The following is a 16,223-nucleotide window of genomic DNA, read 5'->3' as shown; positions in this document are numbered from 1 at the left end:
TAGGATTCAGAGGGATGTGGAATCGATTAAGTGGTAATGACCATGCACAAAATTGGTTTGGTCAGAGATGCTCGCTAAGCAAGTTTGGCAGGGAGCTCTCAAGCCAACCTGTGTTGACAGAGCCCCATCAGAATCCAAACCACAAGACTACCAGGATAATTTTGGGGACAGGGGGCTCAATGATCACACATAGGGACATCCAATACACTGGGCATAAGCTATAAGGATGATGGACACCATTAGACAGATGTCTTCATGACTTTAAGGGCTGGATATGGATGCCATGATGGCCATGACCATTCTAATTGCTGGTACCTCCATTAGCCAGTTTCCAGTGCAGATAATGGCTAAAATGGCCAGTTCCCTGAGGTAAATGAGACCCAGAATTTCACTGTTGGACCTTGTGTCTATAGGAAAAGGGGAGACTTTAAGACTTTGCAGACTGAGCTCCCCCCTTAGCACCTTTTATCCTCCCACAAACGTGGAGGGCAAGAGGATTCAGAAGTGAACTGTCCTAAGGCACTGGCCAAGGAGCATCTTCCCTGAGATATCTGTTATATTCTGGGAGCCCTCTAACCCCACACTCCACCCAAACAAATGCCTGCTATGTGACAGCATGGGGTGGGAATATAGCACACCCACCCACTGATAAATTAATAAAGTTATGGTCTGTTGCTTAAATCCATCTCTGTATTTGTCTCTGATTCACTGTGTGTCGAGATCAACCTTGACTTAAGTCCACTGATCCACTGTATTCTTTTTTTTTTTTTTTTTTTTTATTGTTTGGAAGGTGATTAGATACTACCTAGATCAGATAACAGATCATCACAAATTACATTTTCGGTTATGGTCAAAGATGTACTTAAGTGCAAATATAGAACACAGCATTCAATTATTTGCTAAATGCTTCAAACAGGCATGCATTATAAACCAATAATGCACACTTTGAAGTATCTTACAGTTTAATTAAAATGAAACAAAAACCTAGGTAATTCATTGCAACATAAGTAGGCACGAGTCTGGTTGTCAGCAAATAAGGAATTGCATAAAAAAAAAAAAAAGAAAAAGGAAGAACCGCATAGATAAGTCATTAATGCAAAATCTCTTACTTTGACAAGTTCCTGTTGAGCCCATATCTGAATAGGTTCCACTTGCTGGGGAGTCTGAGTCTGGATTCCATATGTATTCAGAAAAACTTGCAGGCTATAAAACAAAATAAATGCAGGGATTTAATCACAGCATAACTACAGTCTGATTTTGTAATGGTCTTGGTAGCAATTACTGAAGAAGCAAAAACATGAATATCATGTCAATTTAAATCTGAGTTAATATTCTCACTCACGCTTCTTTGAAAACCTGTGCCAGACTGTAGATCTAGTCACATTCAATTCTTCCTTAAAATAAAAATTCTTAATAAAACTAAATGTCTTACCGTTGACTTTCTGCTATCAGGGCCACATGGACCACCAAATCATTTTCTAGAGGCCCCTAAAATCAATAAGGGCAAACAAATACTTTTATTAACATAGTTAACCAAGAACAGTTTGTTATCTCAACAAGAAACAAGGACAATATTAACAGTATTTAAACAGTTCATAGATATGATCGGCATCAACTCACTGCACTGCTGCTTCTCTATGCTCTCAACTGCCTGCTAATCAATTTGACTGTGTACACAGGGTAATGGAACACCATAGACCTAAAAGCCATAAATCTCACAACTTAGTGAGCAGCTGTACTGTCAATGGTATTTTGAATGATGCATGTTGGGGAGATAGGAACCAATTCTTCTTTTGTCACCATTTACATTTTTGTAATGGAAAAAATACAAGCATATATGAGATTTATTTAAAAATTGTTACATATGGTAAAAATCCTTCAGTATGTATCCCAGAAAAAAATGCAAGGTTATAGTATTGATGTTTTTGGTATTTTCCCCTTATACGTACTATATCATAGTATTATTTTGATATACTGCATAGACCTTGTAAAGAATTAATCATACAACTGACTGTATAACTGATATTCTTCATAAAAAAACAACCAAAAAACAAAATGCGCGTGCGCACACACACACACATGACATGCATGCTGATAGCTTTAATATATTTTTAATCTAAAGTATTTTTGACTGGACAGTTGCTAACTGTATTGTTGTATGAAAGATATAATGTACATTTCTAAAGGGTGACTATTTCTAATGTTATGATTAATTAGATCATTAAGAACAAAATAAATGACAGTATTTTGGTAAGAGAAAAGGCATGCAAATAGTATTGAATTCAACAGTTTGGATAAAATTCTGATCTCACTAAAATCAGTGACTGGGGCCAGGATTTAACTGGCAACATGCTTCACTGGCTAAGATGCAAGATGTCTGCATTACTCTCATTCATTTCCTTGATAGTATTCAATGTACTCTATATACATACCCTCTGTTTTCTGGGGAGAAGGAGGAGGGAAGGGGAAGTGCTATGGTGCATCTAACAGAAGCAAATATAGTGTTATTTCCAAGATGGTTCTCTCTAACAGCTCAGTTATAGCTGTAAAAACCCCTCACTTGGAATTTTAAGTTTAACAATGTGGAGGAAAACTGCAGAATTTGCATAGCAAAAATTAAGTTAAAATTATGTTAACTTTTTAAAAATTTCTACATCCAAAATGTACCATAATTTCTTTCCATTGTAAGTCTTTAAAGTAAAAAGACCAGTTCAAGCATTTATGACTCCTCCAAACAAGTCATATTTGCTGTAATCACAAAGGCAAATCTTGAGGTATTTGTCCTAAAAAATACACGAATAATTACTTCTACTAAAGGTTGCAGAAGCACTATAGCCTATGGTTTTTAAGCACACAAACTAGTTCCCCCCAACCCCCCCAATATAAATGTTACAATATACAATATGGGACCCAGGATGACCTGTTGGAAATTCAAGTGACATAACACTTTGATGACAAAACAGTGTCCTCAACAACAACAGGGAGTTCCTATTGACTAAACACTGTTTGTAAAGGTATTAAAAACAGACAAAATAACTTTCTGTCAGGATAGTGTAATAGACCACTGTAAACTTTACCTCAGAATTAGAATTAGGAAGTTTCTTTGCTGCTCTATTTCTATGAATATCATGTAAGAGATTGAGGTTGTTTGACTACTGCGATTGAGACTATTTGAAATGAAAGCCTGGAGAAAGATCTTTGGATAAGTTCTATGCCAAGTTACTATGTTTAGATTTATACTTAACAGACAGAAGGAAGAAAACAGGTTCTAACTAGAATTCCCTATTTCCAACTGACAGAGTATCTAAGTTGGTTGAGTAATTGGATTCTTGACACTCAAAGAAACAGGTAACAATTTTTAGCTATAAAATTTTAATACAGAACTCTAGAAAATAATGTCTGGGACAAAAAAGGGAGTTTATTAAAAAATAAACTGCAGATCCCCCATTTCTCAAGTTAATCTATTTACTGGTATCCAGGATTTCATGGATTACTGCAACTGATGAAGTACTTTATCAAAAGGTAGATGCTGCAATCTTTTTCTAAGTGACTTGCTGCTTCAGTCATTTTTATTTTAGAGGACCTGGCTGTGTGAAACTTAAGATTTTCAAAAAATACTGTGAGAAACTCAATATAGTGCATGTAACTAGCATACTGTGATATATTAAGCAGAAAGCAAATGTCTTTGCCTTTCAGTGTGTCAAGGTCTGGAAGACAAGTTATAGATCTAGAATATGCCACTTCATACTGTAAACACTGTTAGAATATTCAGTTAGAAGATTAATGAAATAAAGCCACTTACCAGTCCCCAAAAATTATAGTGCGCTCTCTATATATAGCATTAACTACTCATATTCAATCAAAGCTGAATACAGTGGATGTCAGCATGACCCTATATTCATACCCTACAGACCATTGTAACAACCTTTGCACAAAATATACCTTGTAAGGTATCGTTTGAAAACTAATAACTTGCTGCTCATTAATATCATGGTGAAACATATGTAGCAACTATGTAAAGATATGAACATCAGCTGAAGTTAGGTCTGAAATGTGTTTACCAGATCAGTAAACTAGTTTCTCAAAGACAAAGGACAAGCTGATGCCTCTAGCCAAGTGTCATCAAAGTTGATGGACAATCGCCTATCATGAGGCCATTCTTTGGCAAGGAAGGGGAGCAGGTACAAACAAATCTGCATCTTAGCAAACAACAACCTGGAACCTCTTTCACCACCGTGCTCTTTGTCTCTGTCCTCACAGCAGGAATGAATTTTATCTAGGAATAACCCTCAAGAAAAGGTGTCATTAGAGGAGGTTTTGGACAAATTGATAAACTAAACAGTAATAAGTCACCAGGACCAGATGGTATTCACCCAAGAGTTCGGAAGGAACAAAAATGTGAAATTGCAGAAATACTAACTGTAGTCTGTAACCTATCATTTAAATCAGCTTCTGTACCAAATGATTGGAGGATAGCTAATGTGACACCAATTTTTAAAAAGGGCTCCAGAGGTGATCCTGGCAAGCCTGACTTGAGTACTGGGAAAACTGATTGAAACTATAGTAAAAAACGAAATTGTCAGACATATAGAGAAACATAATTTGTTGGGGAAGAGTCAACATGTTTTTTAGAAAGGGAAATCATGCCTCACCAATCTATTAGAATTCTTTGAGGGGGGACAACAAACATGTGGACAAGGGGGAGCCAGTGGATATAGATTTTCAGAAAGCCTTTGACAGGGTCCATCACCAAAGACTCTTAAGCAAAGTAAGCTGTCATGGGATAAGAGGGAAGGTTCTCTCATGGATTGGTAACTGGTTAAAAGATAGGAAACAAAGGGTTGGAATAAATGGTCAGTTTTCAGAATGGAGAGAGGTAAATAGTGGTGTCCCCCAGGGGTCCTATTCAACATATTCATACATGATCTGGAAAAAGGGATAAACAGTGAGGTGGCAAAATCTGCAGATAGTAAAGTCCAAGGCAGACTGCAAAGAGCTACAAAAGGATCTCTCAAAACTCAGTGACTGGGCAACAAAATGGGCAGATGAAATTCAATGTTGATAAATGCAAAGTAATGCATATTGCAAGACATAATCCCAACTAAACATATAAAATGATGGGGTCTAAATTAGCTGTTACCACTCAAGAAAGACATCTTGGAGTCACTGTGGATAGTTCTCTGAAAACAATCTCTCAATGTGCGGTGGCAGTCAAAAAAGCTAACACAATGCTGGGAATCATTCAGAAAGGGATAGATAATAAGACAGAAAATATCATATTGCCTCTATATAAATCCATGGTACGCCCACATCTTGAATATTGTGAGGAGATGTGGTCACCCCATTGAGGCGATTAATAAGACTGGGACTTTTCAGCTTGGAAAAAAGAGACGACTAAGGTGGGGATATGGTTGAGGTTTATAAAATCATGACTGGTGTGGAGAAAGTAAATAAGGAAGTGTTATTTACTCCTTTTCATAACACAAGAACTAGGGGTCATCACATGAAATTAATAGGCAGCAGGAACAAAAGGAAGTATTTTTTTCACACAACACACAGTCAGGCTGTGGAACTCTGCCAGAGGATGTTGTGAAGACCAAGACTATAACAGGGTTCAAGAACTAGATAAATTCATGGAAGATAGGTCCATCAATAGCTATTAGCCAGGATGGGCAGGGATGGTGGCCCTAGCTTCTGTTTGCCAGAAGCTGGGAATGGGAGATAGGGGATGGATCATTTGATAATTACCTGTTCTGTTCATTCCCTCTGGGGCACTGGCATTGGTCACTGTCGGAAGCCAGGATACTGGGCTAGATAGACCTTTGGTTTGACCCAGTATGGCTGTTCTTATGTTCTAAATACATATCAAAGCGTGATAACTATAAAAAGGAGGGGCAAAAACACCCTAAGTTATCTCTACCTAGCCATCTCTCTCTCTTTCAAAAGAAACAGCCCTTGGACTTCAGGAGCAGATCGTGGCCTGACAATTTTGTCAACAGTTACTGGAAACGTGGTAAGGAATTTCACCTTGAACCAAGTATAGTTTGTTAAGTTAGAGTACGAGGAAGCATTTTATCTTCATTTCTCTTGTAACCATTCCTGACTTTACTACCGTAGACTTGTACTCACTTAAAACCTATCAATTTATTATATTCTTTAATCAAAACAAATCCAGTGTTGTGAACTGTGTGGGTTACTCCATTTAAAAAAGGATTCTGCGTGGACTCCTCCGGACGGTCGAAACAACAGACTGGATTTCTACATAGATTGCTTCCGTCGACGTGCAAAGGCTGAAATTGTGGAAAAGCAACATCACTTGCCACATAACCTCAGCCATGCTGAACACAACGCCATCTACAGCCTCAGAAAAAACCCTGACATCATAATCAAAAAGGCTGACAAAGGAGGTGCTGTCGTCATCATGAATAAATTGGAATATGACCAAGAGGCTGCTAGACAGCTCTCTAACACCACATTCTACAGGCCATTATCCTCTGATCCCACTGAGGATTACCTAAAGAAACTACACCATCTGCTAAAAAAACTCCCTGACAAAGCACAGGAACAAATCTGTACAGACACATGCCTAGAACCCTGACCAGGGGTATTCTATTTGCTACCCAAGATCCATAAACCTGGATATCCTGGACGCCCCATCATCTCAGGCATTGGCACCCTAACATCAGGCTTGTCTGGTTATGTAGACTCTCTCCTCAGACCCTACACTACCAGCACTCCCGGCTATCTTCAAGACACCACTGACTTCCTGAGGAAACTACAATCCATCGGTGATCTTCCAGAAAACACCATCCTGGCCACTATGGACGTAGAAGCCCTCTACACCAATATTCCACACAAAGATGGACTACAAGCTATCAGGAACAGGATCCCTGATAATGTCACAGCTAACCTGGTGGCTGAACTTCGTGATTTTGTCCTCACCCACAACTATTTCACATTTGGGGACAATATATACCTTCAAGTCAGCGGCACCCGCATGGCCCCACAATATGCCAACATTTTTATGGCTGACTTAGAACAACGCTTCCTTAGCTCTCGTCCCCTAACGCCCCTACTCTACTTGCGCTACATTGATGACATCTTCATCATCTGGACCCATGGAAAAGAAGCCCTTGAGGAATTTCACCATGATTTCAATAATTTCCATCCCACCATCAACCTCAGCCTAGATCAATCCACACAAGCGGTCCATTTCCTGGACACTACTGTGCTAATAAGCGATGGTCACATAAATACCGCCCTATACCGGAAACCTACTGACCGCTACACTTACCTACATGCCTCCAGCTTCCATCCAGGACACACCACACGATCCATTGTCTACAGCCAAGCTCTAAGATATAACCGCATTTGCTCCAATCCCTCGGATAGAGACAAGCACCTACAAGATCTCTATCAAGCATTCTTAAAACTACAATACCCACCTGCTGAAGTGAAAAAACAGATTGACAGAGCCAGACGAGTACCCAGAAGTCACCTCCTACAAGACAGGCCCAACAAAGAAAATAACAGAACACCACTAGCTGTCACCTTCAGCCCCCAACTAAAACCTCTCCAGCGCATCATCAGAGATCTACAACCTATCCTGAAAGATGATCCTTTACTCTCACAGATCTTGGGAGACAGACCTGTCCTCGCTTACAGACAACCCCCCAACCTAAAGCAAATACTCACCAGCAACCACACATCACTGAACAAAACCACTAACCCAGGAACCTATCCTTGTAACAAACCCCAATGCCAACTCTGTCCACATATCTATTCAAGTGACATCATCATAGGACCTAATCACATCAGCCATACCATCAGGGGCTCGTTCACCTGCACATCTACCAATGTGATATATGCCATCATGTGCCAGCAATGCCCCTCTGCCATGTACATTGGCCAAACCGGACAGTCTCTACGCAAAAGAATTAATGGACACAAATCTGACATCAGGAATCAAAATACTCAAAAACCAGTGGGAGAACACTTTAACCTGTCTGGTCATTCTGTGACAGACCTGCGGGTGGCTATATTACAACAGAAAAACTTCAAAAACAGACTCCAACGAGAGACTGCTGAGCTAGAATTGATATGCAAACTAGACACAATCAACTCCGGTTTGAATAAGGACTGGGAATAGTTGAGCCGTTACAAACATTGACTCTATCTCCCCTTGTAAGTACTCTCACACTTATTATCAAACTGTCTGTACTGGGCTAGCTTGATTATCACTTCAAAAGTTTTTTTTCTCTTAATTAATTGGCCTCTCAGAGTTGGTAAGACAACTCCCACCTGTTTATGCTCTCTGTATGTGTGTATATATATCTCCTCAATATATGTTCCATGCTATATGCATCCGAAGAAGTGGGCTGTAGTCCACGAAAGCTTATGCTCTAATAAATTTGTTAGTCTCTAAGGTGCCACAAGTACTCCGTTCTTCTTTTTGCGGATACAGACTAACACGGCTGCTACTCTGAAACTGTTGTATATTGATCCCCTTAGAGAAGCAACAGACCTAACATATCTGAAGTGTTCAGGAAAAGGCTAGACAGTTCAGAAAACACATTTTGGGGAAAAATCCAGGACAGGGAGTGTGTAGCATGTGGTAACCAAGATGGTAGAAGCCAGAATGTGACTGATATATGGCTGGCAGGCTGCAGCTATTCACAGATACCCAGGGTGTTATCCACAGGCTGGAAGGCTGTTTGTGAGCTGTCCAGGTGGGAGCTACAGCAGCAAAGCACTGTGAGGCACCCAAGTTCACAGGGCAGGGATAACAGCCCCTTCTTGGTCTGGATTGCACCCCAGAATATCATAGTCAGTACTTAGATAGGGCTAAACAATTTATGCCCAAAACTTTTGGTAATTTTGCTGGTGCAAGCTTGCAGAAGCATCTCAAACTAAAAAAATACATAACATTTAGTTTTTTTAATATAACATTGTATATTTTGAACAATTATAGTAAAGCTAAAAGGAAACAGGAACATGCCTAAGATTATAGCTTCCTCCATTGGAGTCAGAAACAGGAAGAAAAGATTTAAGGATGATATTTAGTTATGATAAAAGTTTATGCAAAGCTTGCACTATAGCTAACACTGACAGTAGAGACAGGACCAGAGGAATGCAGGGAGTTAAGCGTATTTGGTTTTGGAGTATAGATCACACCATAAATACAATAGTCAGATGCTCTGTGACAAATACTGTATATATATATATATATCACTTATTCGATGAAGGAAAAATTATCCACAAAGGCAAAAGAATGCTATTTGCATTTGTTTGAGGTAGAATATGGTTTTTAAATTATTACTTAGCATTTAAAAGTTTAAATGAAACTCTTAATTTTTTTAAATTAAATTATTCAAGATATGTCACAGATCCAGAAAACTTCATACCAAGACCACTCATGTCTGCTGTGAAATTTTAAGATAATAGAAGCTATTAGAAAATAAATGTACAGTATTCTGAGCATCTCTCTACAAGGATTAACTGCTAACCAAGATGGAATCCCGAAAACATTTCTGTAACATGCATACTTATTTTCAACATATCAGATTAGATATGCCATATCCTAAAATACTTTACATAATTAAAAACAAACAAACACACCCTTGTCTTATCCTCTAGCCATTCCCTAACTCTCAACTACCTACAGGGTCAAAGTCAATGGAGTTATACCACTGGTGAATTAGGCTTACAATTTTTGGTTTGTTCACTGTTTCAACAGCTCTCTACATCTGGCCAGTATAATAGAGAAGTCACTCCAATGTTATAAAAGGGAGGGTGGTATAAACAAATGAACATAATACAGATTCTGTTTATCTTGGAAATCCTTGTCTATCTATCTTTAGGATAATCTGTGCTGATTCTTTATAGGGAATTATCTACAATCCTGAAAATAAAATTAACCAATGATTTAAGCAAGAAGTGACATTTTGAATACCCTCTTCTGAATATTAGTAATGGCAGCTTCAGTCTCCAGATCAAAAGATCAACATCCCAAATTTAAAAAAAAGAATTCTAACTGTATTTGTTCAGGTTAGAGAACCTCAGTAATTAAAGTTTTGCACATACTCTTGATCAGCAACTGAATTGCTCACAGTAGGTGTGTAATCAGGTTTTGATTTTACAGCTGCATGTTATAAACAAAACAGTAAAATATCAGCTTTCATATGCTGCAAAGGGGAAACCTTGACATGACAGGCCCTTATTACATCTTTTATCACTAGAATCTGGTCCATCTCAGTCACTAAAATCCCCAAATGAAACATAATAATCAACTCTGTTGCAAAAAATTTGGTCCAATAGGTACAAAAGGGGACCAAACAAACTTTTGCAAAAAAATAACAATTACTTAAGAAGAGTTATTGACCACCTACATTATATCTATTAAAAAAGCACAGTGCACACATGTGAATATATATAAAAAATTAAGTTCTCTATTGGGAAATGAAGTCCAACAGAGAACACTAAATAATGACCAGATGTCACTACAAAACAAAATATGGTGTATACATAAAAATATTAGCACAAACCAGAACAGTTTAGATTGTGGTGTCATTCTTGTTTCTACTTTGGAACATAAAGTAAAATCCTCGTTTGTGTAGTGGACTAATTGTATATTGATGACTTCATATTATGTTATACAAACAGACCTTTTGCTGCAATACAAAAAAAAAATGTTTAGGGATTAATTAGGAGAGCAAACTACTACTGGTTTGCTATGTACACTAAATGAATTATTTTATTGTGTTTTTGTACTGAAGCACTTTTAACACAATCTTTACCATATTGCTCATTATGCGCCACAAGCATTCTGTAACATACAAGACTGCTGTTTTGCTCTTACAGGTTTTGTAGGATTTAAGATGAGTGATTTAGCTTTAGCTATAATGACAACTAATGCCTTCCATTTAGATAATACCCCATTTACAAAGCAATCCTTTACAAATCACTTAACCAGACCATATTTTTTATATACCACGTAACATATTGTAGGTCTTAAACAACAAAGAATCTTCAGAGACTAAATTTTCATGCCACAACTTAAAATAAGCGATCCTAAAATAGGAGTTTATCTGCAATACAGTGCTAATTCTTGGGACCGAAGGGAAAAGTGTATTTTGAGGATTAAATAAAATTTTGCTTTCAGTTCCTCAAATAAGAGTAATTTGTGCTCATTAGGCTTCATTTGTACATACTGCTAGCTAAAGGATAGCCGACATTTTCCACTACATTAGTGCTCCTTTAAAAAGAGTGTCATATTTAATGTAAGCTACTATGCAGGTATTATGATGTATTTTAAACAAAATTTTCAGAAAAAGTAACCAGAAAAATAGTCTATGAATTCTGACTCAAAATGTGAGACACATAGTATAAAGCACTGAACTATGTACCAACTTTGTTACGCTAGCGAACTGGAAGGAAGAGCTCCTTCAGTACACTGACCACACATTTCTTTATCATTATTCACCAAGCAAAGGCTAAATGTGGCTCAAACACATAGGTAGTAGATGTGGGCTAAATACAAATACCTCCGAAATATTGTATAAGGCATCTATTGAAATGTAAGATGTGAAAAAAATTGAATATTTATGTCTTTATTAATTTGTGATTTTAGTCATTTTATTACTGAAGGAAAAAATAAACCAATAAATAAGTATTTTAAGACATGCTATAAGAAATGAATCTTAATTATCTAGTAAACTCTTCTGCTTTCACTGGGTTTTTTCTTCAAATTTCTTTATTTGGAGTTAGCAGCTATAGCACAGAGTAACATACATATGTTTTTGTGCCATGATGGATTTTAATACTGATTGTGAGAAGTCCAGGATGTTAAAAGAGATCAGATGCTGGTAGATTATGGATGTTGCCACATTTCAAATGATTTTGCCTAAGAACAGAAGACTGGAAACATGGTGACAATTTTTAAGACAGTTGGCATCCAGTGTCTCTTTCCTGAGAACTAGCCAGACTGTCACAATATGGCAACGCTCCAACAAGTAAAAACTCATCTGATCACTTCAGAAAAGCTACGGAGTCCCAGTGATGGTCAGTATGCTGGATTTGGGGCAGTGAGGATCAAACCCTTTGTTTTTGAAGATGGAAATGTTTACTTTTGCTAGAAGAATCTTATTTGAGTATGAAGAGTGGTGGACAGATAAATTACCATGGTGAAATTAAGGAAAATTAAATGGACACTGTTCCAGGGGGTTATAACAGTTAACTAATCTCTTGAAGTGGGGATCTGTAGAGGCAATTATTGGAGAAAAGAAAATGATTCACCTGTAACTGTAGTTCTCACAGTATATTTCCCCTTTGCAGTTCCATGGTCATCCTAGCCTCCCTCCCCAATTCTTTGGGGTCCTTCACCGGTATTTCAAACAACAACAAAAATTGGGTCTGCAGCCTTTTGTATAGCCTTTCACTGGAAGTTTGTATCCAGCAGCGGTTATGAGCATGAACCACATAGTCACTGTTTTCTAGGTGGTTCCAGAGCTGCAGCACAGATAAATCACCATTTTCAAGAGGGAGCCTCTGCAGAAGCATTTTATAGTGATCGTCACTGAAACATTAATATTTACCCACAGGTACCACAAAATTGTATCTGAGACAATTCAGTAGTTCCCTACATTTATACCACTGCACTCGAACTGCAGTTATAAAGTAGCCTCTCTCTTGATAGACGTGTTTCCAAGATACTATACACAAAGAAAGTTCATATAGATAGCAATTACAGTTGTCTCTTCTATCTAAATATTTGTGGAACAAAACTTAGGTCTGATTAAGTTGTTTTATTGCAAATGCAATAATAATAAAATTGCTCTATTTTTTAAAACTGAATTTGGGTTGATTGATTTTGTTTCAGTAACTCTAAGTTGCCAAATGCCCTGAAATAACTTTAAAAAAAAAGAGAATGAAGTAATTTAATGCATTTTCTTTAATTGTGGAGAAAAGGAACAAGGCATTATGAGGAAAGAAGAGGGTACAAGGGAAGATCAAGGTATTGGAGAATTTATGCAAACTGAGAATGGCTGTAGAGCAAGAGGCAATTCTTATGCTAACTAACTGAACCCAACTTTAGTGCTGCACAACTGACTGTGCAATGTAACTTCTGGTAGCACCCTTAGGTGCTGGGTAAAACACACAAGCAAATTCCATACATACTGCCAGCAGTTCAGAGTTTTTGCAGCAGTAAGAACCCCATCAAGTATGAACAAACAGCTGAAACTGGGAATAAATGAAGTCTCTGAGTTTCCATTATCTTACATTAACATAGCGTGAGTGCTGCAGTGTGAACAATGGAAGTCTCATTCACTGATAATCAGCTAGCACCCAGGCATTGGGATTGCTTAGGCAACAGGAAATAGTAAGATACTGGGTGGTTGTAGGGGGTATTTGGATAAATCAAGAAAAAAGGAATGCTTTGGAAGCAGGATACTCATTCATTTGCACAAGACATAGTAGCTTTTGTTCCCACAGAATAATTTACGTCAATATCTGATAAACATTTCACAATTTCTTCCACAACACTGCACAGTAAGAAAAAAAGTTACTCTGGATTAAGGAAAAGTCTCTCTGCAAGAATGTAAAAGGTTCAGAATGTGCTTTTAATCACCCGCTTCACACTTTTTACATGCATGTGGCTCTTGCCTCCATTATAAAGGACTCATCTACACACAAATTGCAGAGAAAGAGCTGGTCGGAAAAATTTTGAAAAAACAATTTTTCATCAGAATTTTCCAATTTATCAAAATTTAATTTTTTTTGAAGAATCAGTTTACTTTTGACAAATTACTTCTGGAAACCTGCCTGTCTTCCTGCCAGGTTGTGCCAGAGGCCTTGGAACTTGACAGCCAGTACTCGGAGAGGTTCGAGTCTCCCTGACAGTCCACCAGGTTAGCTGCCATGGAGCTGCAGACTGAAATTGACATAATTCTTAATTCATAATTCTTGTCAGTCTTCTGCCCCCTACTGAAGAGCAGTCATGAATTATGTCAATTTCAGACCACAGCTGCTAGGGCTTCCAGGGTTCCTGGCTCAGTTACAGCCCAGCTGGTAGGCAGCTGAGGATTCTGGTGAGCAAATTTTGTTTTGGAAATACCACATTTCACTGTTTCAGGGGGAAAAAAAAAAAGAGTGGGTTTTTAAGTCCTGTGAAAATTTTTGAGTTATTGTTTTTTTGTCCTGAATCTGGATGAAAAATGTTTCTGAAAACTTAAAAAAAATGCAGAACTAAAATGTGGTTTCTCAGCCATCTCTGTGTAACTTAAATTGATTTAAACAATTAAACTTTTCTTTATACAGTCTCATATCAGATCGTATCAGTTTAGCATGTCCTTGTAGCAGTACACTGTAGCAGACTTACATTATGACATTTCAATGATGACATTAATTCTTATATTCTATTATCCACAGGCTCTATTTCTATATATATTTAAACTTAAACTATTCTACAAAGACTTGCCTACATAATTGAGGTCGAGCAATAGTAATTTTTGTATACACTCACATATAAATATACACTATTTGTAGGGTTTGTCTAAATGAGAAAGTTGCACTGGCGTAACCTAAATGTACAATCCCCTGTGGGGAGCTCATTTTGATTTAAGAGTGCCTTTAGTATAGCTGAAGTAGAATAGCAATAGGTATAAGTTAAACAAACATATGAATCTTAAACCAAAACAAGCCACATCTACAGTAGAAACTTTTGCTGGCATTAGAATGTTGATTGGGGTGAGGGGTTGTGACATTTCAAGGCTGGCAAAAGCCCTAGTGTAGAAATGACTATTTGGCACAAAAAATGCATATTTTATATAGCTTATTTTGCTTGCTGAACCAGTGTTAACTATACAATCAAAAGCACATTTTTGCTGGAATAAGCGGTGTCTGAGCATCAGGAGGATTTTGCTAGTATATATACTTGCAAAACTTTTAAGTGTAGATTAGCCCTAGAAGTATCGGCACTGGCTGTTTCTTCACTAGGAATAAAGGTGTGTTCTTAAATAGAGTTATCTAACTTAAGGTAAAATCCTAGAAGAAGACAAGGTAGTCTGTAGTTTTCACATGAGCTAGCAACCTGGTAACTTGTGTGAAAACTACAAACTGATTTGACATCACTAAGATTTTACCTTCAGTTAACCTGCCTTTTTCCCTAGAGATGACAAGGCCACGAGAGTTTGCACTGGTTTAAAACCCATTTAATTTAAACCAGTAGAACTTTTGCATGCGGACAAATTCCTAATTTTAAAAATGCTGATGGTTTAGAGTCTGCATTTACATTTCAAGAAATTAGAAAGAAAATTAATTTTGCTCTCCTGGGTTCTGTTCTGCTTATACATAGTTGCAGGGATCTACAGCTAGAAGGATGGGACTAAACTGATCAACCCATATTTATATTGCTGTGAAATCAAGAAATATTTGCTCGTGTACAAGGGTACAAATGCACTCAAACATTAAAGTTGTGTGCATTTGTTTTTAAGTAAAAATAGTAAATTTATATTCAAATTATATTCAACATTCTGGCTTCTGTCAAGCTGAAAGGATGAAATTTAGACGTGCAGCACTTAGGCACCCCATTTTAAAAACCATAAACACTTGTACATTTTACATTATATAGTATAGTACAAACATTAATTTTTCCTTGTACCAACTCAGATGGTGCAGGTGTTATTTTTGTTTCATTTATTTAGCATTTCATAATTATGACTAACTCAATCAAAAGAAAAATATTTTAAAAAATGTTCACAGCATTCTGTCTAGAAAAACCAGCGCTCAAAAATACTAAGAAACTCATGTGAAAATTATAAACTGCCTTTACCCAAATCTCAATCCTACATTATTCATTAAATGTGACAAATATTGTCCAGACTGGCAAAAATAACAGTTATTAAATAAGTCCGTTGCTGCAAAATTCTAATAAAGTATCTGTTGGATCAATATGTTATCCACATTCACAGATTTTAAGGTCAAAAGAGAACACTGTGATCATCTAGTCTAACCTTCTACATAGCACAGGCCATAGAACTTCCCTGAATTAATTCCTGCTTGAACTAGCTCCTTGTCTACACTACACAATTAAGTCGATCTATGTTAGGTTGACATATAACCATCACAGTAATTACTGCGGTTTTTCATGTCCATACTACGCGCCTTCTGCCAGTTGTGCGCATCCTCACGGGGAGCATTTGCACCAACTTGAGCGGGGCACTGAC

The 16,223-nt window shown here is 37.4% G+C and overlaps 1 protein-coding gene across 6 annotated transcripts in view; it reads right to left on the bottom strand.

The window, feature by feature from the left end:
• PHKB (phosphorylase kinase regulatory subunit beta) overlaps window positions 1-16,223 on the bottom strand; it is a 197,053-nt gene that overhangs the window by 49,524 nt on the left and 131,306 nt on the right. For all 6 annotated transcript variants that reach the window (XM_054048875.1, XM_054048873.1, XM_054048870.1 and 3 more), the window contains 2 exons: window positions 1,433-1,488; window positions 1,110-1,203 (listed from right to left, as the gene is read on the bottom strand). In XM_054048875.1, coding sequence (XP_053904850.1) covers window positions 1,110-1,203; window positions 1,433-1,488 — 150 coding nt within the window. The remainder of the gene's footprint in view (window positions 1-1,109; window positions 1,204-1,432; window positions 1,489-16,223) is intronic.

Source organism: Malaclemys terrapin, chromosome 14 (assembly GCF_027887155.1).
Source record: "Malaclemys terrapin pileata isolate rMalTer1 chromosome 14, rMalTer1.hap1, whole genome shotgun sequence".
In the NCBI taxonomy this organism is placed as follows: domain Eukaryota; kingdom Metazoa; phylum Chordata; order Testudines; family Emydidae; genus Malaclemys; species Malaclemys terrapin.
Note: the sequence above shows the minus strand (reverse complement) of the source record. Positions and strands in the feature narration are given on the sequence as shown.